Source organism: Argiope bruennichi, chromosome 4 (genome assembly GCF_947563725.1).
Source record: "Argiope bruennichi chromosome 4, qqArgBrue1.1, whole genome shotgun sequence".
NCBI lineage: Eukaryota > Metazoa > Arthropoda > Arachnida > Araneae > Araneidae > Argiope > Argiope bruennichi.
Window position 1 is genome coordinate 103184813 of NC_079154.1, and position 26587 is coordinate 103211399.

General features: G+C 28.4%; 1 protein-coding gene across 2 annotated transcripts in view; it reads right to left on the reverse strand.

Moving 5' to 3' along the window:
- Positions 1–203: 203 nt before the first annotated feature.
- Positions 204–26587, reverse strand: part of LOC129965933 (fibropellin-1-like) — a 201340-nt gene continuing 174956 nt past the window's right edge. The window contains exons 5-10 of one of the 2 annotated variants that reach the window (XM_056080225.1): positions 25510–25663; positions 17653–17877; positions 8061–8297; positions 6652–6780; positions 4259–4514; positions 204–2563 (exon numbers count right to left, since the gene is read on the reverse strand). In XM_056080225.1, coding sequence (XP_055936200.1) covers positions 2437–2563; positions 4259–4514; positions 6652–6780; positions 8061–8297; positions 17653–17877; positions 25510–25663 — 1128 coding nt within the window. In that variant the 3' untranslated portion in view covers positions 204–2436. The remainder of the gene's footprint in view (positions 2564–4258; positions 4515–6651; positions 6781–8060; positions 8298–17652; positions 17878–25509; positions 25664–26587) is intronic. The other variant, XM_056080226.1, reaches the window with a different exon arrangement.

Sequence of the window (26587 nt, forward strand, 5' to 3'; positions counted from 1 at the left end):
AGTTCTAGAAAAATACATAAATTATATCAAATATTTTAAGCATGAAATTTGAAAAACGTAAAAATGACGGTCTTCGTAGTTCTAGTGGATAATCTTCGTATATCGAACAATGTGATGATTCCATATGCAATGTTTAATGCAATGCAATCAAAGCTATTTGTGTCATAAAACAAAAGAATGAAATGAGCCATATACACAGTTCAATAACACTTTATTCATTTCAATTAATACAATGTCTCCTGACTTCACAACACAACAAATACTTCACACTGTGTTCTTAAACTCCCATTTTACATAGGAAATATTCTTTCTACGTAATAACTGAAGTACAATGATATATTTACTCAAAATACATACATGCATTATAAAAGTGAGTATTTGAAAATCCAAAACAATTGCATTCCAAATAAAGATGGTTCTATCAACGGAAATAATATAAAATATTACAAATTTAAATTATTTGAATACTTCTCATTGGTGAAATAAATCGATTACGATGCATTAAAGACATCATTTCATTCTTTTTCAAATCGAAAGTATGCATTGGTTATATCAAAATATTAAATAACTTTTTCCATACAGGTTGTTTTCTTTCTTATCGTTAATACAGCTGAGCTCTCTTATTACCAACGTATGCACATATATTTTCATATATTTAACATTTTTCATTCTTAATAAAATCACAATTGCTTTTTCAATCTTGTAGTGATGAAAAATCTTCATGGAGCTATGGGAGTTTGTAATACAAAATCAATATTTTGAAACGACACATAGAATTCATCGGAAAACAACAAACACTGTATTTACAGATTACAATAAAACAATGATAGCATCTAATTTACTGAGTGGTCTAAAGTGCGTGAATTAATAACTAATAACTTGCATTGATGATAATAATACCATGATGCTTCTAGTATGCAATGCAAATGCAAGTTTTCTTTGAAATTTAAGCTCATAACCTAAATCATCATTTTTTTTATAGGATTTCATTTCTGTAAAAAATATTATTTTTTCTATCTCATTCTTTTCAAAATATAAGAATAATTTATCCAATATATTTAAGGTTTTTCATTATTTTGCATAATAATGAAAAAATTATGTTATAGAGCATTATTAATAAATAAACGGACTTTTTTCTCGTTGCTTTTCCAACTTGATAATCTGAAATTCGTTAAACTGCTTAAGGGGTTAAAATGTAAGAATAACTATGTGTAATGAAATTAAAATAAAAATAAATATTATAAATAATTATTAAGTTTAAAGCCAAAGAACCAGAAAAAAAGATATAATGATTTATTTCTAATTATTTCTAATATTTATTTTAATTTTAATTTGATTAAATTCATTTGAGTTTTAGTTGTAGCAGCATTAGCGCTCTCTAAATACAATGTATGTTTTATTATACAGATTCAGTAGATATTTTGTAGGTGAATTTCATATTGATTGTTTTTGGATTGATAGTTTCTTATGTATAACAAAATGCTTGTCATTAAAAATGTATTTTATTTTTTAACATTACTTTCATTAGTGTAAAATAAGTACTGAAATATTAATATCTATGATAGAACTGTATATGTCTATTCTCCACTTTTCTTCCACTAAAATATCAAAGTTGTATAAATTATCACAAATTGCCGATAGTATATTTAAATGCTGAGTTATTTTATGCATCAGTTACAAGATGAAACTGACTTAAACTTAAAGAAGCATATTATAAACTGACATTTTAAAAAGTAAAAAATAACAAAGAAAACTGCATTTTCTTTTCAAATCTTGCATTTGCATCAATACATTCGGAACTCAATAAATTGACACAGCTCTAAATGTTTAAAATTACATTCCTTATAAAAGGTTTCAGCCAATATAGAATTATCATAGATAGCGAATGACTTACCATTCAAAAATCTCAAATTCAGCTATAACAGATAAAACAAGTGTGGTAAATGCTTTTAACAGCTTTCTAAATATTTTATCTGCTGTTTCCAATCGCAATTCTTTACTCCAAAAATTTAGAATTAAGTTTTCACTGTTCGATAATACTGACTGAGCACTAACTAATCCAAACTATACCTTCTGTGTTGCCGAATTATTGAGTTCCGATTAAAGACTCATTTTTACTTAAACACAAAACTAAACTCATAAAAGATGACTGCCACAAGTGTACTGCGCACAAACATGATCTTTAATCGAATTTTCAGTAGCATCTCTTTCTGTTTTTCCCAATTTGTCTATGTACAGAATCAATTCCAGATTTATATCTTGCCAAGCGATGCTTTTGAGTCTTTAAAATCTTTCTTGTTTTGATCACTAAAATAATTGCCTTCTATCCAGCATGATCCCACAACGTCACTTTCACAAAGGAGTTATTTTTGCGCAGTCTTTTTTTGGACGATGGTTTTTTTCAAAAATGCAAGAGGTTTGGGAAGGAGGGGAGAGTTAGCATATAAGGGGTGCATCGAGACTGTCACCCATGTCCACACTGGTGGCTTCGTAAGGGAGTTCCTTGGGAGGTCCATCAGAAGCGTTCCCACGAAGATTCAATGAAAACTTGCCTGGGTCTTCGCTGGGAAAAAGCCATAAATCGTTTTAGTTCCAGGTTTAAATTAGAAATAGGAAGCAGTTATAGAAATTTATAAATAAGTAAATAAAATTTATGTGTGAAAATTGGATATGAAAGCATAATAATTGTATCAATAAACAATAATTAAAAATTCAATAAATTTAAATTATCAAAATTTCATTATTTTCGCAATAAAATTTTTATTACTAAATGAAGTTTCATCAAATGTGATACAAAATGTTGATGCTTAGTATACTTATTTACCAAATCTTATAGAGTTTTGCCTATCGTTTTATCTTGTTTCTACTTAAAAACTTCAAAGAATAAATTGAAAACTGTAAACTTTGAACCGTGAATTTATAAATCATAATTTAAAATAACAATACATTATTTATTTATACTTTTATAGAGTTACTGTATAAATTATTTTAATTTTCCTAAGATTTATGTGAATACAATTAACTCTACTGATCAGCATGTTTAAAAATAATGCAGTAGTAAATGCAAATCTTATTTCTTAATTATAAAATTGATGAAACAATTTATGAGAACTGAATTATTTTATTATTAATTTTGATGCACTGATTATTAATTTTCTCAATTATTGTATTAATAATACAGTAATTTGAGTAAACTAAACTACTGCATTATTTTTAAACATGCTGATCAGTAGAGTTAATTGTATTCACATAAATATACAAGCATTACAGAAATTTCAAGTATTTTTTATTCCTTTTCCAAAATGATGAAGCTTAGCTATAATTTTAGAAATGACTGTTCTTCATTTACAATCTGTTTGAAAAAAAAATAGAATTGATTATTATTGTGAAAATTCTGAATTAATTCGATTCTGTATATATTATACATAAATTATGAAACTATTAATAATCGTATTAAAATAAGAAAATATATTTTTCATAATTTTTCATACTTTCTGCTTTTAATCCATTTGATTCTATTTAAAATACAATGAATGAACCAATTCGTACAATAATGATGTAACATGTAAGATGCAATTAAGCATGCGTTGTAATATATCAAATAAATTAAGATATTAAGCCATATAATATTCCGAATATTGAACAATATTGTAAAAATATTGTCATGAGATTCTATCATCGTCTCTAATACTCTATTCCGAATATTGAACAATATTGTAAAAATATTGTGTCATGACATTCCATCATTGTCTATAATACTGTATTCCGAATATTGGACAATATTGTAAAAATATTGTATCACGACATTCCATCATTGTCTCTAATACTGTAATTCGAATATTGAATAATATTGTAAATATATTGTGCAATATCATTCTATCCTCATCTCTAATTCTATATTCTGAATATGGAATAATATTAAGGATCTAACTTGGTGGCATGTTAGCTCATCTTTTCTATTGCACAATATTCTAAAATTATAGTGTAAAATTTTTAATTATGCAATAACCAACAATTTTGCATCGTGCTGCGTCATACTAACTGAGCACAATATTCCAATTATAGAACAATAGTGTTGAAATATTGTGGAATATAATTTTACTACTAAGAATCTAAATATAAGTTTTGTTTTGCCCCCACCCTTCTTCGACTAACCAATAGATTCTGAAATGAGCGGGAAATAGTTCCATTTCATTTTAAAACGTTTACGTTTTAAACCACGTATTGAGATAAAAGAAAAATTTTAAGAAATGCTCACAGTTTCTGTTGCTTCAAATCCGAACATGAACGACTGATTTTTCGGGTGAAGCGCTGATACGTCTTGTTGAGACGACAGTGGCATGCAACAGCAATCAGTGCCACCAGTGAGGCAGCCAAGCACAGCATGGTGCCAACCAGATACATGTTGTGCCAGCGATCTAGAGCTTCTTTGTGATGCTCGGAACTGCTCTTCTCTTCCGGCTCTCCAGGGTCTTCAAGAGTTCTCGGCAGAGGTTGGGCAGCAACCATGGCTTCTACAGGAGATACAAAAGTTTAAGAAAATTAATACTATCTATGTTTGCATTATCTCCATATTCGTTTTTAGGCCCGTAACTTTTAAAAATTGAATTTTATACATGTTTAAGAAAATGCATATACTCGTAATAAAAGCGAGTCATTACTATGACGAGGAACAGTTTTATAATATATACATAGACGACGATAGATTAGTTTTTTGTTCCGAGCAACAATAATATTATATTCATTTTTTGTTTCAGATTGTCAGATTTATTTATGGCTTCAGTTCACAAAAAGCTTTAAGTTCTAGCAACAATTATTCATAAGTGGTTTCTAATTGATATAAATATCAAGTTTAATTGCAAAAAAGAATAAAAAGATTTTTTTTTTAAAAAAATGAAAAAAATGAGGAATTCGGTCTGAAGTCATTATCAAGAGTTAACTTCCACTAGGCCTTTTTCCTGTGAGAGTTCTGACTTGGTCTAAATATTGACCCCTCGTGACCCGAAAATCTTAAGAAATTGAGGTTTTATGAATACAGGAATCCATATAAACTATCACAATAACATCTCTCTGTAGATTTTTCGAAACTAGAAGGCTTAAATATAAAATCTGAAAAAATAATTGTTAATTTATATAAATAGAAATCTTAGATAGACAATTTAACTGTAGTTCAGATGTTAAAAATGAACTTTTAGAGAGATTCGAAGCCCATATATCTCAGACTCATAGGCTTAGACCTACTAAATGATAAATTCTTCTACATTGAGATTGTTCTGAACACACATAAAGGGCTTTAACCCTTTCGAGACGGGAGGCCTCTATCCTAGACGCGCGGACGGGACAGAGCGTACGCGAAAAGAATCATTCCGAAGGGCGGGATTGCTGAGCCGAACTTTGAAAAAAATAATAAATAATAATAAAGTTTAAATTCTAACGTCGACATTTTATATGCCTTTCTAGATCATTAGTTCATTCAAATTGTTCCAGTTTAGAATGCATATATGCATCACCGTCCCATGAGTTCAATTTCCAGAAATGCATGAATAGGACTCCCGGCTGTGAGAGACGTTTGCTAGTGATGTATATATGACACACCCGTTGCGAAATGGTTAAAGACCTTGAACTTTACAGATTACTATCTATTCTTAATTATTTTGTTTTGTTGCTGTATTCAGACAGTACAAATCAGCAACCCACTGTGAGGTAAAGGGGCATAAGTAATTAATAAACCGCGTTGATTTGCACGAATTACTATTACATTGCAACATTGCGCATTAATTAAATGTATGTAATTATTCTGGCATTGGATAACCTTCGATGGAGTTCGGCTTGAGAAGCTTTGGCACAGGATTTAGGAGCAGAGGACAAATACATAAATATTTATCAATTTCATTGTTAAATAGCGCCATTTGCAGACATTTCGTCCTCCTATGTTTATAAGTTGTATAATTTAATATTAATTAACGATAAAATTTATTATTTAAAATATTTGCAAGAATTAGTTAAATTAAAAATAATTTTATGAAATTAGAATTTACGGGTTATTTAATTAGAATTTACGGGTAGTTTTCAATAATACTAATACTATTTTGTAATACTATTTTCAATAATATAATACTATTTTGTAACATCGTATCGGCATTTCGCATGAATTTTGATTATTTTTTTTTTACTGTAGTAAAAATATTTATTTATTAACTATTAATCCTAACAGTATAAAATTTTGACTTAGATGGTTTAGATTCGAAAAACTGCAAGAATTTTTTTTAAAAATATTTTGTGTCAATCTGATTAGTAAAATTTAATCACATAATTATATTTAATTGATTAGTAAAATATAACTATTTTCATTGAACAATCATTATTGATTCAATTTAAGTTATATATCAGTGCCTCATTGTTTTCTTTTATGTTGATTTTATTTCACCGTAGATGTTTCTTTATTATGTTGTCTCTAGAATCAGAATAAAGTTGTATACTTCCAAAAATCTTACGAATTACGAGAAGAATATGGGTCTCCAAAAATGGTACCTTTGTTTAAAAATATTTATTTGTTTAAAACATTATAAACGTTTGTTATAAACGTTAGCTCTTCTGTCATATATTTAATGTATACCAATAATGTCAAGAGTTTCCAAATAAGCATCGCACCTTCACACAGATCTCCAGTGAAGCCCGGATTACAGGAGCAGAAGTAAGAATCCAAACTGGGCCAGCAGCTGCCGCCATTTTGGCAAGGGTTAGGATAGCACGGATCGTAATGCTGAGTGCAACCAGGACCTATATACATAAGGAAAAATATCATGTCATAAATAATAATTTAAACATTTTATTTATTCATAAATTATTATTTAATGCATTATAATTATCATGCAATAAATAGGCTACCTTATGAAGGCTTATATACATAGGGAGAATAGCACGTTATAAATAATAAATGAGAATTTAGGCTTTCTTAGAAATAATCTTTATAATCAGGCGGGAAGCATGCCATAAACAATAAAAATAATTATATTTATGAGATTACACTTTCTTGGAAAACTAATTTATTCCCCAATCAAATATTTGAGTTTAATGCCCTGGATTATTAATACAATGAAGTAATTAAATTGTTTTGCTATCGATTTTTATCAATCCTGAGGCTTAATTATTGTACATGATTGCCCTATTTGAAGTTTAAAAACGATTAGAAGTCTTGAGCATTTAACTTGTTCGTCCAGAATATCGGCTTTCTTGAATGTCAAACTACTAACAACGAATATATTCATTAAAAAGTTTCCTTTTCATAGCTGAAAAATATGGATTTAATGGAATTAGTTTAATACAAATTATTTCTCTTCCAAATTAAAAACGAAAATGTTAAGCAATAAAAGCTGAATTGAAAATATTATTTCGGAGATTAAAGTCCAAAGAATAATTTTTTTTCTTAATGCTTAAATTTTCAGAAGTATATAATATAATGATTTGATAGAAAAATGAAATTGGCTTGAATTTAATCATAACAATGTCAACATTGCTACAGACTGTGTGTGAAAATAAGTTTGAAAATTATTTAAATTATGAAAAAATTATAGAAATGTCTCGATATTGCATCACATTTGTTATGATTTATATAAATTCTTAATAGGTTAATACGACACACTAAACGATAGGTCTTATTGTATATATTTGATATTAGCAATAATATGAAAAGTTTTCAGATTGCATCTTTATGCAAGTGTTTTTGAGTTTTGATACAGATTAAAAATATTTTTTTGTTGTATTATTTTTAATATCTTCAGAAAGATAATTTCTTTCTTTTTTAAAAACAAATGTAAAAATCAATTTTAACAGAATATTTTGAATCTTAAAAACGCTAAAAAAACGTTTTAATTAATATTTAACTTTAAAAAATTGACAGTTTCTTCTTATCTTAAAAATAATGTGTATCAAATTTCATCAAGATCAGACAAACACTGAAGAATTCTATTGATGTCATACAAACCCACATTTATCTTATTATAAATATAAATATATTCCTGTTATTTAATCAATATTTTCATAGTTATCAAAATACACACCGTTATATCCTGGATGACAGATGCAACTGTAATTGTTTCCCCTGTCGACGCACTGCGCAGGAGAGGGGCATGGATTTGGCTTGCACAGGTCCACTTTTACTTGACATCGTCTTCCTTCGTAACCAGGTCCACAGTGGCATCTATACCCTGCAACCAAGTCTTCGCATGCCCCTCCGTTAATGCACGGGCTCGAATCGCACTCGTCATATTCGAATTCGCAATGATCCCCACCATAACCTAGTGGAGAATAAAATATTAGTCCGTGATAAATATCATGTACAAAAATATTATTACTTGCACACTAAACACAAGTTATTAGTAATTATGCAAGTACATGTGCATTATTAGCACAAGATATTGTACGATATTTCCATAGTGATGTTCGATATTTTGGATGCTTGCCAATATCGGAAGATATCGTCAATATTATTGGACATTTTGTGCTAATAGAAAGCTTCTAAAATAGTGAATTTTGATCGATATCTCTCATATAAAACATGTTATTTCAATGGAAAAAAAAACTTTATTACAATGAGAGTATATATTTTCAGATAAATATAAAATTATCAAAAAAAGAACATTAATCTGTATTTATAAAAGAAACTTTGTATATTCGACGAATTTATAACACTTCCAGCCATGGAATTTGATACAGGTAGTCTTAATAGTGACTCAATAGTCCACGGAACAGTTTCAAAATTTAATGCAGAAAATATTTACAAGGGGGTCATCAAATGAAAAGGTACGAAACGACACTGCGGGTATAAACGAAGACTTTATTCAAAGTATACACCATAGGCCAGAGCACAACGATCCCATTGATTAATGAGCCGAAGGATTACTTGTTCCCAGAATTCCTGTGGCTGTGTCGAGACCCAGTCCCAGTCCTCCAGTTCACAGCGTCCTTGAGTTCGCTGTCCGAGTTGAAGCACTTTCCTTTCAGATGTTTTTTCAGGGAATCGAACACATGAAAATCGCAGGGCGATCTGTCCGAGATGTAGGGTGGATGGTCCAGCTGCTCTCACTTGATCTTGGCCATTTTCGCGTGTGTGACTTTGGAGACGTGTGGACGCACGTTATCATGGAGCTGAACCACACCCTCTGTAAGTAGCTCGAGACCTGCGTAGTCATCGGAGTGTCTCACAGTATATGTCGGAGCTTATAGTTCTTCTGTGCTCGGAGAATTCAACAAGTAGCGGACCCTGGACGGCGAACTCAAGGACGCTGTGAAGAACTGGGTCTCTTCACTGCCACAGGAATTCTGGGAACAAGGAATCCTTCGGCTCGTTAATCAGTGGGATCGTTGTGCTCAGACCTATGATGTATATTTTGAATAAAGTCTTCATTTATACCCACAGTGTCGTTTCGTACCTTTTCATCCCCTTCTATAAAATGTTCTCGTATGGGTGCTAAACGTTTTGAAGTTTTTCATAATTAATGAATAAAGAGAGAATTATAAGACCGATGGCGCAAGTTCTTTCTTTCAGAATAGTTTATAGCTTTTTAGAAATTGCCTGTCTTTAGAGTGATTTTGGCAGTTTTGTCACAGGCCTGCTTTCTGAGATTCAATATTTATTAACGCATAATAATTTTCTTTGAAACTTACTTTTAAATAAAAAGTAATAAATATTAAATTTAAATAGCAAAAAAAAAAATGAATAAAATGGAATAAAAAAGAAATGATGAATCCGGCCTGAAAATTTTATCAAGGGTTTCCCTCAGGCAGGGATTCAAACCCGTGAATATTTTCCATGAAGGGTCGGACTTTGGTCGAAGTATTGACCCGCCGTGACCAGAAAATCCCAAGAAATTCAGGGTTTTGAGGACAATAGTTAATATCAATAAGGCAATGACATCAAAATCTTTTATCTTTGTATGCTAAAGCTTATACTTCTATAGTTTTAATATTTAAAATTGGAATGGTGTGCAACTTCCTACAGTTTTCGGGGATTTTAACAGAAAGTTAAGATACTGCTTAACTGCAGATGTGAAAACTGAAATATTAATCCAGCTTCTAATTAATGATAGTAATTAAATCAATTTATCCTGCAACCACGGAAAAATATTGCTTAAAACCAGAAATTAATTAAAGTATAGCTTTGATGTTTTGCAACAAACTCCCGAAAGATTTAATTGCAATACTTCATTTAATTAAAGAAATATTCAACAGAAATTAGAAACAACCACTTTCTCTTACACGGCACCTTGCATTTGAAAACCACACGGAACTGTTTCATTAGAGCAGATGGAATTAATAATAAGTTTGACAAGAAACTATTGCAAAACGCTTAATTTAATTACGATAAAGCATTACTTGAAACTAACTACCTTTTAATTGATGTTTTGTGTTCCATACTTAGCATGTTCTTTCCAAGTTTCATCTATTTTCGCGTTCTTCATTAATTTAATTAAGTTTCTCGTATTTTTTAACATCATTAAGAAGGTTATGTAACTAATTATCTATTTTTATTTCATAAAAAAGATACTTTAAAGTAGCAAATCAAAATAATTAAAATCAAAGATGAGAAAATATGCTTAATTGAAAAAAAAATTAAATTAAAGTAGATATGTTGGCATTTTACATTTATGTTTTATAAACATAATTATTTGCTTTTACACTTATATTATGCAATGCATTTGATTTAATCGTCTGCCAAAATATTAATTAATTTTCCCTTTTTGATGATGATTTTTTATCGTTTTCCTAATGTGCTAGAGTTCCAAAATTGTGCACTATTTTTTTCTCGATAACATTGAAATATTTTTAGAACTTAATAATTGGTCAATACCTTAAAGGTGGGGCTTTTCGGTCATTGGCAAGTACTTGCCCCGACGGGACAACAACATGCCGTTTTAATGCCCCCCCCCCCCCTACTGCGCATATGTTTGTAGAATTTGGCGGGTTTTTTGGCGGGAAAAAATGGATCACTTATCATAGATTAATTAAGACATTTTTTTATTTTTGTTCTTTCTGATGCGAGGTTGTGGGTTTTTTTTCCGTTTTATTTGCCATGTTTTCTATAGTTTTCCAAATGTAGGTATGTTGACTTTTTTATTTTTTATTTTAGCACGTTTCCTTGCGTAATTATCCATTGTTTTAAGAAACTAATATAGATCCTTTCTGTAAAAAATTCAGGGACGCCAAAACGGCAATTTATAGCCAAGCAAGGAATGCCTGAATCTATCTTTTGTAATTGTGACAAACATACATCGGTTCCTTTCTGGGCATCGTTATCTTACTGGCTGAATGTAAACCCACTTTAACTGTAATTCAATTTCCATTCCACATGAGTGTATCAATTTTCATTTTGATGGGAAATTTAATATGATAATAAAATCCTATTAAAATTATAAAAATTAATTATAATATAAGACAAAGTAAAAAATTACTACATTATTTTGAAAAATTCGTCATAATTAGAACATTTTCTGCGTTATCTGCAGCACACAAGCACTCTAGCGCCATCTGCAAAAAAAATTTGCAAAAAAGATTCAGTCGACAGAATTAACCCAATACAAGTGGATACATGAAATCGTGATAAAAAGGCTTAGTGATACCGAAACATTTGTTTTTATCTGTTGTTTAATTTATAATACACACAAGACAAAGAAGCATGGGTCCTAAGAATCATAGAAAAAAAGAATGAAAAATGTGAAGCCGAAAGGGATTGGAACACAGAAAACGAAGAGAAATTGAAATGTTTTGTTAAAAGGAACTTTTATCAGGACAAAGACATTTACCTCGAGGAGACAGTGTCAAATGTTACCAACGTCATTGAAATAGAAGCAAAGCTCAACAACTTCAGGTCAAACTGTATAAAATGACAAAGGAATATTATGAAATTGAAACTTCTACAAATGTGAAAATTATCCAGTTACACATCAAAGAAATAAATGAACGCATCGAAATAACCAAGGTAAGTCTTGTCTCTTCATATATTCTTTAGAAGATACTGAAAATGTCAACATTAATTTGAATGATGACAATAAATCTAGTATCGGTTTATCGGTTATTTTATTAAAACAATTTTTGCGGAATTTGAAGAGAGAATTTGTAAATTTTAAAAATCAAATTAATCTTCGAGTTTTTATAAATGGAAACGCAAAATTTTTATAGTCGCAAAATGATAGTATCAATTCTCTTTTAAAAGTATTAGCAAATCGTCATGGGGAAAAACTTCGATAGATTCCCATGTCCTTGAAATAATAAATTGTGACATACGTTATAATGTATCAGCAAAAGAAATGTGAGCTTTAATGGGCTATAGTAATAAAAGCATTACAGCATTATTAAAGGTTCTGAAATATAAACTGAGTGATTTATCAGACATAAATTTGATAAATATTGTTTTTCAAAAATTTGATAATCAAGAAAACGTTTCTAACTTTCCATAAAAGCAGCAGAAATTCGGATATTTGAATATATTATGGAATTTTTCCGAAAAAAGAAATGTGATGTTAGAAAATAGGACTCGCGTTTCTAATGCTAAAATGATGCATTAAAATACTGTAGTGTCAACTAGAACATAAAATAGTCGTAATTAATAGCAGAAAAAATCATGTATTTTTTGTCGAAATTTCCATTTCCTTTATAAATTTAATTGATTTTCAAAATGTATCCATAGAACACAGAAAGAATTTTGTAAGCAATAACAAACTTTGCAAAAATTGCTTTAGATTCCGTTCTGTTGCCTGCATGTCTAAATACAGACTTAACAGTTTCGGGTTGCAAAGGATTACATAATTCGCTGCTGATTCAACTAAACTTCGCACAGCAGCTGAAGATCGGGATGTAGGGTACCGTGAAAGGAGAAAGAGACGAATTCTAATAACATTAGTAGGTTCAAAAGTCGGGGTGTACTTTCTGTTTTGACTTTTGGGAATAAATGCGTTTATTAAATAAATTTGTGGCTTGTATTAAGACTGGTGATGGATGTAGAATTAAGAGAATAATTAGATGGCGCCTGAACGTTGTGGATTATGGGAGAAAGTATGGCAAAGAAGTTAGGAATTAAATTGAAGTCTGTAAATCATGAATAAGAAACATAAATAAAATTACGTAATCGGCAATGTATTCAGATAATATTTGTTTCACTTCGTCATTATATATTTTCACACTGTGCAATTCTCAGTTCTACCTTAAATTAGCGATATGGAAATTAAATATAACGGATTTAAACATTCCATCTTCAGTTGAGATAGTAAATTCCAGTTTCCAAATGCCGTGTCAAATTGATATATTATATTTTTCTTAAAATCAGAATACTATTATATACATGATGGAAATGTGATTTATAAAACACATTTGAACTATTAGTTACAAGTCTTCTTCCTCAATTGCAAAAAACAAGCCTATAGTTGTTTTATAAGTGAATCAAAGGTAGAAGGAATAGTAAAGAAATTTTTTCCATGCATACATTGATATATATAAATTCACTAAATTATTTTTTAAGCATGTATATAAGTTTCAGCACATTTGTGCTCGAAGTTTAGCCCATGAAATTAGTTATGCAGTATTGCATTATTAATAGCAAGAATATTGCACGAAAAACAGTACAGAGTTATATAGGATGTTTCAGACAAAGACCTAATGAAGTAATTTAAATAATGGGAAATCTGCTTCCAGAGATGGGGAATTGTTATTATAAAGATGGGGATATTGTTATTTGTTATTAATTAGTTCATTATGTCTGATAACTAAAGCGTTTCGTTTAGTGTCGGCGACAGATTTAACAACTGAAGACTTTATTGCCATCTGCTTACACAGGCCGCATTTGAACATTCGATAGCATATCTGACTTTAAAAAGCAGCTACAGAATTAAACCCTTTAAGAAAATCAATTTTTAAACAAAAGTAATCTTAGCGAATTATTTTGCCTTAGAAGTGGAGCCTCAATGGAAATTTATCACTTCTGTCTCTTAATTTTAGAGAATAGGGGGAGGAAAAAGTAAGTAAATATCAGCTCTACAGAGTTTTATTTAATAATAATATAACTATCGAAGAATTCGAAACAATGGTAGTTAAGATTGAAATTACACTTAATTCACATCCATTAGTTCCATTATCAGATATTATTACTGAATATAAAGTTTTAACTCTTGGTTACTTTATAATTGGTTACCTATCAGTACAATACAATAGTCCGAAATGTTAGGTATTTCAGATAATAAGTTATCTAGATGTGGAAATATATGCAAAGAGACAAATGTATCCAGAATGTTTGTAAACTTTAGGTAAATGACTATCTTAATTATTTATGGCATAAAAATAAGTAGAAATTTCAAAACGAAAATGCCGCCGTATGATGCTTTATTCTTGTAAAAAAGCATAACGTGCCTTCCTGCATTGAAGGAATTTAGAAATTATCTATGAAAATTGAGGGTAAGGTTTAGAGTAGTTAGAAAACTACCATGCTTGTTTTAAAAAATTCGATTTCAAAAATGCTCTCCTATCGATAAAAGATAAGTATCTAAATTTAATTGTAATATAATATAATTGTATATTGAACTTTTTAGAACGTTGCTTCCTTTATATATTTTTATTTAGCTAATTATACATTTCGTACATACTGTTAAGCATTGTATATTTCAACACCGGGATTGCGTCATCTATTGCAAGAGATATCTGTAAAAAAAAGTTATAAAAATATCCAGTCAACAGTTGTACCCTGAGGTACGTGAGTGCACAAAACGGTTAGTAAAAAAGCATGGTTTAGCATAGCAAACGGTTATTTTTTATCCAAATTACCGTCCACTTAATACAATGAGACGGAATCAAAGGCTAAAGAATTTCTTTTATTTATATAAAATATAGGAGTTTCAAAGAAACCAATTCAAAAGCCTAAGGCGTTTGAAGCAACAGGTTAAGGAAATTAAGCTACAAAAAATGCGTCTACAAATTTATAAAGCGTCATTAAAAATTCAAATATATTAAGAATATGACTATAAAGATTATAAATATAGGAGTTTCAAAGAAACCAATTCAAAAGCCTAAGGTGTTTGAAGCAACAGGTTAAAGAAATTAAGCTACAAAAAATGTGTCTACAAATTTATAAAGCGTCATTAAAAATTCAAATATATTAAGAATATGATTATAAAGCTTAAATGTAACCTTTAGCCTTTTGCGATTTTGATAAAAAAATATTTTATAAAAAAATCCATCTTTTTTGTGCTTAAATTTAATGGTGTTCTTTAATTTAATTTTATTATTCTAAAATTAGCTCATAGAATTTACAAAGATTTGTGAATGCAAAAATTTATTAAGTTATCGAGAAAAGGCCAATTAAAATCCTCCCAAGTGGATACGAAAGAGAAAATGGCTGTCGGCTTTTACTTAATTCTTTTTTGCATAATCAAGCACTTTGTTTTTCATTAATTATTAAATTAGTATTAAAAAATTACTTAATATTATTAAAAAATTATTACTTTAATACTAATTATTTTAATTAGTATTGAAGTATTAATTTTTTTAATACTTTTCAAAAAAGTGTCTACAATACAAAATACAAAAATACATCCAAAACTATATCTCTTGGCTTCTTTAGCCGACTTTTCACTACTTGTTGTTCCTTAATAATTTAATCAGAGTTTTAATACATAGCTTTATTATGATTATTTATAACTATTTTTAACTTTAGAAATCTACTTTAAACTGAAAACAGGAGAAAAATTGACAAATTGGGCGATTTCATGAGCAATAAATTGGGAACAAAACAATTTTATAAAAGTATTGGGAGTTCGAAATTCTTTAATTGATACGACATATCAATTGTTATTATGTAAAAGAATTGTTTTTATTTCCTTTAATTTATAAATGCTTCGAATGAATAGAAAATGGCGGAATTTGATTAATATTAAAATGCATGTCAGCATATGATTTCCTTAAATTTTTCAGTTAATCTTATTTTCTCTATATAAGTTTGCACTTAATTCTGTTTTGTTCTCTTTTAAAGTAACGTATCTCTTCATTCTTTTTAACTCAGCGAATTTTTTTTATAATAGAGCAGGCAATTAATATTCTATTCATTTGAACTTATAAATATGACAAATTATATATATATATATATATATATTATTAAATTCCACATATTCTAATTTATATAATTATATAGTTGAAACTTTTTTTAATCATAACGAATAAATAACTGCAAATTCATTTCAATATGAAATCTATATAATTTATATCGGTATATTTTCTGTGAAATGTCATATATGTACTTGTATAATATTATGTATTGCAAATTTTTATTACAAGAAATTGTAACTGGAATATTCTAAACAAATATTTTGCATTTTTGTCTTGGATTCATTTTTGATATTTTAACCAATGCCACATTATTTTAAATATTTGACTGCCATGCTGTTTTCCGTTATACATTAATAAAATTTTGATTTATTTCTCTTGTGTTTGTACGTGAGGCCGTGGTCGCCTTGTGATAAGGTCTCTGATTTGGGACTGAAAGGTTCCAAGTTCGTGACCCGATTCCACCGAAGAACTATTGTGCAAGCGGGTATGGTATACGTTAAATTCGTCGAATCAAAATGTCTTTTCGCTGGTGTAGAGTGGAATTTTGGAGAATGGGGGGGGGGGGGCATCTCAGCTTGTCTTCTAATCATGATTTAAAATTTGGAGGTTCATCCAAATTAATTTTAGTGTTGCTTTATATACCTTATTATAATTAAATTAAACTTTTTGCACGTGTTTGTGTGTGCATGTATGTTTTAAATCTCTATTTTAAAAATAAATATCCTGATATTTTATGATTTGATATAAATATTAAGTAGTATCCATAATCATCTTCATAGGTTTTTTGGCACCCAGAAACATAAAATGGCTTAAAATATGGTTACGATATCTTCACAATATACCACAGTTTCAAAAAATTGAACAATATCTTGGCGATATCGTATAATATCTTGTGTAAGTAAGGGATAATGTTTTCCCAAAACAAAAATTGTTTACCATTTTGAAAAGGAAAATTAATAAAGTATATGGACTTGAAATAAATTTAGGTACATCGCGACTTGAAACAAATTATAAATGGTATAATAGACAATTAAATCTTTTCTTGGAAAATAAAAAGAATAAAAAATATCTCAATATATTAATTTTAAAAACTTTGTAGTAACTGTACAAGACTTAATATTGATTAAATGTTTTAAAGGGAATTAGAATTTAAAAATAATGTTAATTTTTTAAAAAATTATTATATTTATAATTTTAATATTTTTTTTTATCAGAAATTAAAAAATCAGCAAAAAAAAGCCAGCTTGTCTAGTTCAAAAAGATTTAAATTTTGAAAAATAACAATATTATTTAGTAATATTTGTTTTCTGCGTTAGTAATATTAATATTATTATTTAGTAATATTAATTTTAGTCTTAAAAGAAAATGTAGAATCGCAATCGTAATTTTTTTTCTTTAAATTTGGGTTGTAAGAACGTTACGTGATTTTTCCCGGTATAATATTAAACAATGCGATTGAAAGAAATGCCGGCAAACTATCCGTTGTATTTGTATTTTAAATTTTCCGTTTTATTCATAAATATTCCATTGTATTTATAAAATCAAATCCAAACTGCTCAAACTTACCTGGAAGGCAGTAGCACTTATATCCTCCGAATCCATCCTCGCATACTCCGTGGACACAAGGGTTGGACAGACACTCGTTGACGTTGGTTTCGCAAACAGCCCCGGCGAATCCTTTGGGGCATTCGCAGGTGTACTCGGTCTGGTTGCCGATGCAGGTGCCGTTATTGAGGCACGGGCGCCGGTCACATAGGCTCACCTCTCCTTCGCAGGATCGTCCCCGGTATCCTGTTTAAAATGCTATAGTTAGTAATATATTTTCGGGAAAAATGGTGTATTAAAAATAAGAATAATTGTCAATAACATAAAACATTCTTGGAATTTATTATCATGTTTTAATTTGTAGGTTTAAATAATTAAATCATTATAGTAAAAAATAAGTAGGGCATGCATCTTATAGGCTGAAAAATTTTTTTTGAACGATAAAAAAAACATATGAATCGAAATAAACGAATATTACTTTTGTCTACCAGATTTGGCATGTAATATGTGTTCGTTTTGTCATTAGATATTAAACAGAAATTTGATATGCAGAGGATGTGTGATCTTCATTTATAAATAGATTCAAGTTATGAAGGATTAAGCCCTTACCATCTAGACATTTAGAGTAATATTTGTGAAGCTCTAACTTTCAAATGTTTTAAGGATAATTTTACTTTATTTGATAGCAGTAAACAATGCGAATAAAGATAAGAGATACTAATCAAATCCTACGAAAAGTACAATAATGATGCTATCTCTCAAAATATCCTTTTTCCCGTTATCCAATAATAGAGAAGACGCCAAATGATTATTATTTTAAATTATCAATTATTATTTCAGAAATACAGGGTAGCATTCTGCAAAAGACTACTTGTCGACGTTGCAAACTTAAAATAAATTAGGTCAGCAAAATTTGTAATGTTAGGCGGAATTAAATATATATATAATTTGATATGCGCCATTATTGGATACGCCTATCTTAATTTTTGCTCTGGAGACAAGCAATTAAAACAATATTTATTCAATGTTTAAATTAAATAGGCTCATTTATTGCTGTATAAATAAAGCCAAGCCTGAACAAAAATCAATCACGGGATAGTGAATTTCAGATTTTATTTACATCACCTTATGGTGGATTATTAAAGTGGTCAGTAGACTCAGGCTTGCAATTTTTATTCTTTTATACTTATGCTGATTAATTATATTCTCACTTCACAACCAATTAGAAATTATTCCTAATATCTTAGCATTTTTTTTATTTCGTATCCGACATTACATTTTCTTCTGTGATGGATCATTATTTGTTCAAATTCTATTTTAGTGATTGCTTTTTATTTATATTTGGATGGAGAAGATGAATGTTGTTTATAATGATATCTTCTGGTGCATACAGTTGGGAACCTTTATTGTTTTCTTCTAATGTTTCTATATAAGTAAATCTAAGCTATTTTGCAAATATAATATTTTTTTAAGCCCACTGAGAATAGACTGAAAATTCTTTGCTACAGCTTTAGTTAATCAGTTTGTGATTGTTGGATTTGAGATATTGTTAAAAGGATAACAGTACGTTTAGATGGACACATCTTCTAATGAAAAAAGCTTTATATTCTTATCTGAAAATGAATAAAGAAATTGCGCCCCATTGTGTAATCGTTCTATTCCTTCATGAATTTATCCTAAATTTTGGCAGAAAACATTTTAATCTGCTTCTGTCTCTGATAAATAGAAGACAATTTACAGAATTAAACATTCCATTTTATTTTACATAATTACCAAGTATAAAATGAAAGAGCATCTTTTATTAAATTAACAAACCTAAAATAATTGAAAGCGCTTCAAAATATAAAATTTCCAGTTTTCATTTCAAATTACATTTAAATATAATCACGTAAAATTTCTCCGTAAACTAAACTCTCAGAAAGTTTGAAAAAAATATTGATTTATCTAACAGAAATGGAAAAAATAAATAAAAAGTAGAATTTATACGGTTCAGTTATAAGTTATAGTAGATATATAGTTATAAGTAGAGTGTATAGTCATAAAATTTCGGATACAATAAAATACACAATTTCATGAATTCTTTTACTGATTAATAAAACTAATAATTTATATAAACAGGAAGATTTTCTCCATAAAATCAATTCGCACATGTAGATATTTATAATTAATAGAAAAATAAATTTCTCTAGAATTTGAAGGATTTTATTATATATATTGATTTTATATATATTTTAATAAACGTTATTTATAGTTCTTTGTTTGCACAGATGTTTGAAATCATTAATTCAAGTAAACTAATACTGTTTTAAAATTAGTTGCTGAAAATGATTTAAACTTCATGAGATAAGTTTACTTTTAACAATGCATGTCCTTTATCGTGGCTTGTATTGATTATCGCCCACTAAAGGCAGCTTTATTCTATCAAATCTATTCCATTAACCATTGAAAGGAGAATTATCGATCTTAGATTTAACCAAATCTAGACTGAATAGTTTCTTCCAGGATGATGAAGCGAATTTGATTAGTACAAGCTATTATTCGATTTCGCTCTTGGAATCTGAATTTTATTTTGTTCTTCGCATGTATAATATTCTAATTGTTCAAAATAAAACTTTTGAAGAGAGTTTTGTTTTTATCTTTAAGATTAAGATATAAACGAAAATTCTAAATCGTAAATGTCTCTTGTGCCCCGTAATTCTTACTTATACAAAAATATTTATTAGATTGAAAATAAATTGTACATTAAATCAAAATTTTTCTCCTGAATATACTTTTCTCATTGATATTGGTACTGCAGTCTAAAAATGGCCATAAATAGTTTTTCTGAATAAATTAATAATACAGGATTATTCATAAAGATGTAAATTAATAATGCAGGATGATTCATAAAGATGTAAATTAATAATGCAGGATGATTCATAAAGATGTAAATTAATAATGCAGGATGATTCATAAAGATGTAAATTAATAATGCAGGATGATTCATAAAGATGTAAATTAATAATACAGGATGATTCATAAAGATGTAAATTAATAATGCAGGATGATTCATAAAGATGTAAATTAATAATACAGGATTATTCACAAAGATGTAAATTAATAACACAGGATTATTTATAAAGATGTAGCCGATTTAAAATATTCATTTCTAATGAAAGATAATAAATAGACACAAACGATACATCAGTAGTTAGAGGAAAGCTCTAACTTTTATTTTGTGCATTCTACACGAGTTACATTTGTTATGGGACAAACGCTGAATCCAAAGTTAATTTTGTGTCACATATGAAGTAACTTAAGCTTGATTATGGAATAAGTACTGTAGCATTGCCAACGCTTCCATCTTGAAAAGCAATGGTATTTTAAACACATGCCATATCGCTTGTTTCAAACTTCCAAACTCTCCATTTCTTTTTACTTGTGGATTTTCTGTGGTTACGTAAGAAATCAGTTCGATATCTCTCTCATTTTTATTTGAAGTGTGAGGATGTCAAGACTTTTTCCTTTTACATGTCAAACTAATATACTTCCGATATGGTGGGTTGGATCTCGCCACCCTGGAGGGTACACAAAAAGATGGGGGATCTGGCTTCTCCCATCGATGACGGGACGTACTTCCTTCGGGAAGGGCCGATTCGAGTGGGCCTTGGCCGATGATGGGCCTTAGGCCCACTCAACCACAGTTCACGCCAGTGTTGCTGTTGCGGCGGTCCCGTCATTCAGATTTCGTTATCCGCGTGTCTTCGGGCGGGTCGGAGAGTCAGTGATATGACTTACATGTCTATCTTCTGTGATTTTTTCGTAGTAGTTAAATACCTGCTTATTGTGAAGCATCCCTTAGTGGAACAAAGGAATGCATGCTTAAGTGCAATAGTGAATTCCTTGTTTGCATACTGTAGCATTAACAACGCATTTTTCTGAGGCATCGCCATTTTCTTCACTAACAAACAGCATTCTTTCACCGGAATTATTCAAATACAAAATAAAATTATATATAAAACTTATTTTGCCCATCAAATGATGTATTTTATTGTTTCTCTCTGTTGTCTTTCATCAGAAATAAACATTTTAAATCTACTTTTTCTTTTTGAATAATATTCACTTAAAGCTTTTTAGTAATACTAATCTTTTGAAAATTTTAAAAGATTCTAACTATGGCAGAAGATTTCTGCCTTTAAACACAATCTAATACAATTATTAATTTGTTTAGTTGATATAGATTTTTTCACTCTATTTACAATTTTATTTGATATTGAATTATCCTTTTCTGTTAGTTAGATTAATTAATTTTCATTTTTAACTTAATTCTTTTTCCTTAGTTATAATACACCATTTATAATAATGAATATATAGTTTTCTTTCACGATTTTTAATTATTTTCAAATTATTGAAGATTTTATTTTATAACCTTGCAGCTTGTCGATCTCTTATTAGCTTCTGATGTTCTGTATGTACTTTTATATGTATTTATGCATGTACTTCTGTTTGTGGCCAATTATATTTTTTATACATTTATCAAACATAATTAAAAATTATTTATCACTACGTAGCTAATTCTGCTTTAACCCCAATAAATCTAATATATAACACTACTGAAATGAAATGAATCATATTTAATAAATGAGAAAGAAAAATAATACAATTAAAGCGAAACAAACATGCAGCTGCCATACAATTAAAGCGAAAATTAATGATTCTACAATACATTAATGATTTCAAATTAAATGAATGATATCAATATTAAGTGGCCTTATTCCAAATTTTAAACCACCGGAAGTTACTTTCAAATAGATTCCATCTAATATCGGGTTTAAATAATTCTAAACAAATAAAAGAATTTAAAATACATTAAAATCTTTATTACAATACAGTTTTTAAAATTTATTTTGAAAGAGTATTTTTACATACTTTTTTATTAAAAGCTGCTGAAAAAATCAACTTTTTAAAGTTATATTTTCAATATTATATTTGATTTATGCCTACGACTAGGATCTTAATTGAATTTAAATGAATATAAAATTTCGAATGTACTTATTAAAATTATTACAATTGTTTTCATATACTTATTGAAATTGAAATATTAGATCAAGGCAAAATATTTTATTTATTGAAATATTTTTAAAATTGATGCTACCAAGAGTAATCATTTATTTTTCAAAATAAATTTCTAATCCATTTAATTGCAGAATTAGAACATATCGATCTTCAACAGCAGCTAAAAATTGCAAAAGCAAATCATTTTTAATATTTATTTATCCCCGAAATAATTTTTATCATATGAGCAATATGTATTTCCTTTAAATTATTCTACTAATAGCAACATAACTATTATAAAAGGCATTCTCTAATGAAAGTAATGAATATCAATAAACCCTTCAGTTCTTATAATAAGAAAAACTCTGATGAGAAAGACTCAATGACTAAAAATGCGAATCGATTATATTATCATCATTCCATTAGCCATAAAAATCAGAGACTAACATCGGACAGATATGATCTTCATCGCATAAAATCATTCCCTTTTCTCATTATATTTATTTTTTATTAGATAGAAGATCATAAATCATCTTTTGTAATCATTCCAAATGAAATAATAATGACTTTTATAACATAATGAACACACTTTAATGTTGACAGATATACTTTCGTTGAGATAAATGGAAAATGAAATCATGATTGTTTTATCAATTTTCTTAAATTAAAAGAGAAATTAATGATTAGAGATATGAATATGTTGTGTTTAGCATTTTTGAGTTTTTTGAAGCATTATTTGATTTAAAAATAATTTCTAAGATTCATTTTGTCTTTTATTAAGGAATTCGCTTAATTAAAGATGAATTATTTATCATTAATCATTATTGTACAACTAAATTAAGGAGATATGGACTATCTTTTTATTATCAAAATGCTAATGATAACAATAAAACTAATTTTTTAAGCCATGGTTTTTAAAATTATGAATACAATCATTTCATTAGATATGTAATTTAAATTCCAAATTTCATTGCAAATTTGCTGTATTTACTTTTTTATTTGACTATTTCTTAAATTACAAGTAGAAAATAACATAAATTATTTTTTATTTAAATTACTGTTTTAAAATATACATTTTCATTTACGAATTTACGGTTTAAAAAATTATTTTAAGAATTAACACATTGTTGTTAAGCATTTCAAAAGATTCGGAATTAAGAAAAAAAAGATTCGCAATGGAGTTTTTAATATTATGGAATATTAAAACAAATTTAAAATGCATTCTTTAAAACAACAGATTATTTATTCTGTGTTTTGTTAATATGAGAACATACTGAAAAGTAATTTTAGGAATTTTTGTAGTAAATATGCATTACATTTTGATAAATGAAAATGTTCATCACGTGATTTTAACAATATCTAAAGTTTGAGAAGACAGCATTTTAAGATGTAAATATAACATTTAAACGCGTTATACTGTTTTAAAAGTCTATATAACTTCCCAAAAAATAAAAAAAATAAACAAATTTTTGAACTTTTAACAAAGAAAACTTTTTCTGAAAGAAAAAGAAAAGAAAGAAAAGAAGAAAAGGAAGAAATAAGAAAAGAAAAGAAGAAAAGGAAGAAATAAGAAAAGAAAAGAAGAAAAGGAAGAAAGAAGAAGAGAAAGAAAGAAAGAAAAGGAAGAAAGAAGAGAAAGAAAGAAAGAAAAGGAAGAAAGAAGAAGAGAAAGAAAGAAAGAAAAGGAAGAAAGAAAGAAGAGAAAGAAAGAAAGAAAAGGAAGAAAGAAAGAAGAGAAAGAAAGAAAGAAAAGGAAGAAAGAAGAGAAAGAAAGAAAGAAAAGGAAGAAAGAAGAGAAAGAAAGAAAGAAAGAAAAGGAAGAAAGAAGAGAAAGAAAGAAAGAAAAGGAAGAAAGAAGAGAAAGAAAGAAAGAAAAGGAAGAAAGAAGAGAAAGAAAGAAAGAAAGAAAAGGAAGAAAGAAGAGAAAGAAAGAAAAGGAAGAAAGAAGAAAAGAAAAAGAAGAAAGAGAAGACGGAAAGAAAGAAAGTAAAAGAAAGAAAGTAAAAGAAAGAAAAAAAAGAAAAAGAATATTTCTTTTTTTTTAAAGAAAGAAAAAAAAGAAAAAGCAAAAAAGAAAATAAAGAAAAGAGAAGAAGATAAGAAAGAAAGAAAAGAAATAAAGAAAAAGAAAAGAAATAAAGAAAAAGAAAAGAAATAAAAGAAATAAAAGAAAAGAAAAGAAAGATAAGAAAAAGAAAGTAAAAGAATAAATAAATAAAGAAAGAAAAAAAAAAGAAAACTTTTCTGATATTAAGAACTTTAAATCAAAAATATTCAACAGTTTCCCTAAAATTCGGTTTTTCAACATAGTCACTTACTATTTCTGTTCTAACCCACTACAAAAATATCGCATAATATATTCTATCATATAAGATTTATTTTACATTTAAAATATTTTATTTTTAATGAAGAAAATATAAAGAAACTGGAACCATGCAGTTTTGAATGATAGATATAAACTTTAAAAGGAATTACTTCTTAGAGCGTTTTAAAATAAAACACAGCAATGATAGAAATTTCTGCTTCGCAGAGAAAAAAGAAAACTGGAATATATGTAACAAAATGGTCAGTTTTGTGACCAACATTATCTGAGTAAGGATATCCTCGGAATGCCACAAATGGAATCTGATCTTATCAAAATCCAACACCAAAAAGTAATATTTTATTGGAGGGGAACAAAGCTGTAATAGCGCCATGAAAATTCAATCAAACCCAGATTGTATTAGACAATAAATAAGACGAGTCAATTGAGACCACAGTTCTTGGCCTTCGTCCAAAAACCTGCACGTGTTTACACAACGGATATGTCCCAGAAAGACTCCCCGAGGAAAAGTAAATAAGTACCATGGGGGCAGAGACACTGGAAAGTTGTACCGACGAGTCCCTCGGCGATGTCCACGCAAAATCCACCATGTTGGCAGGGGTTGCCGTAGCAACCATCCCTCTCCTCGCAGTATTTGCCCACGAATCCGGGACAGCATCGACAGGAGAAAGACCCCTAGGGAAAGAACATAGGAAAAGAAAAATAATAGTTAATTGCCACATCATGGAGATTATGTGTGAAAAAAATATGCCGCTGTAGGTTTTATCATGTACAGAAAGTGGTACATGTATTCAGTAGTTTATCTCTAAGCTCACTAGAGTATTAACGCTGAGAAATGTTGAAGAAAGAACAAAAGAAAAAGCGGATTTATAAGTGTTTCTTTAACTTTATTAAGCTATCGGCTGTTTAATTTTATTTGTATTTATTAGTAGATTATTGAAAACAAGACTCGTTATTAAATTCTTTTTCTTTGTTTCCTTGAATAAATTGTTTTTCGTTTCCCAAATACATATTGTAATGGGATCTCCGATCTGACTTTATTTGAAATATGTTTCATTTTAATTTTTCACTGCGGAAACAGTTTCTTTTGTTTTTATTAAAAATTATTTATTTAAATTTATTTGGAAAAGGGATTAAATGCTGATTATTAAATATGTATCATCTAACAGAGGTAATTTAACTAAACAAAATTATTTTGATATAATTCATTAATACATTGTTTGGATATAATTCCCTTTCTTCAGTTGTTAAACCTTTTCTTCTAATTAATTAGAATAAGATTATAGAATTTTTTCGATTTGTGCGTAATGCGAATTCTTTCCGAGTTACATATGCTGAATTGTAATATTTTTGGAAACTATGTTACAAAATAAGTGTATAAGCAGTTTTGTAAAATGTCAACCTAAAAATAGTTCAATATTTTATAACCGCTTGATTAAAAATGATAAACAAATAGTTAAAAAAAACTGTTTTTGAAACAATATGTTTCATTTATTTTCCTAACATTGCTTAATATAGTTAATGGAGTGAAGATGAAAAATCTTAAAATTTTCAAACTTCAGGGAAAGAAAAATTTCAAAATAAATCTTGAAATCGCCA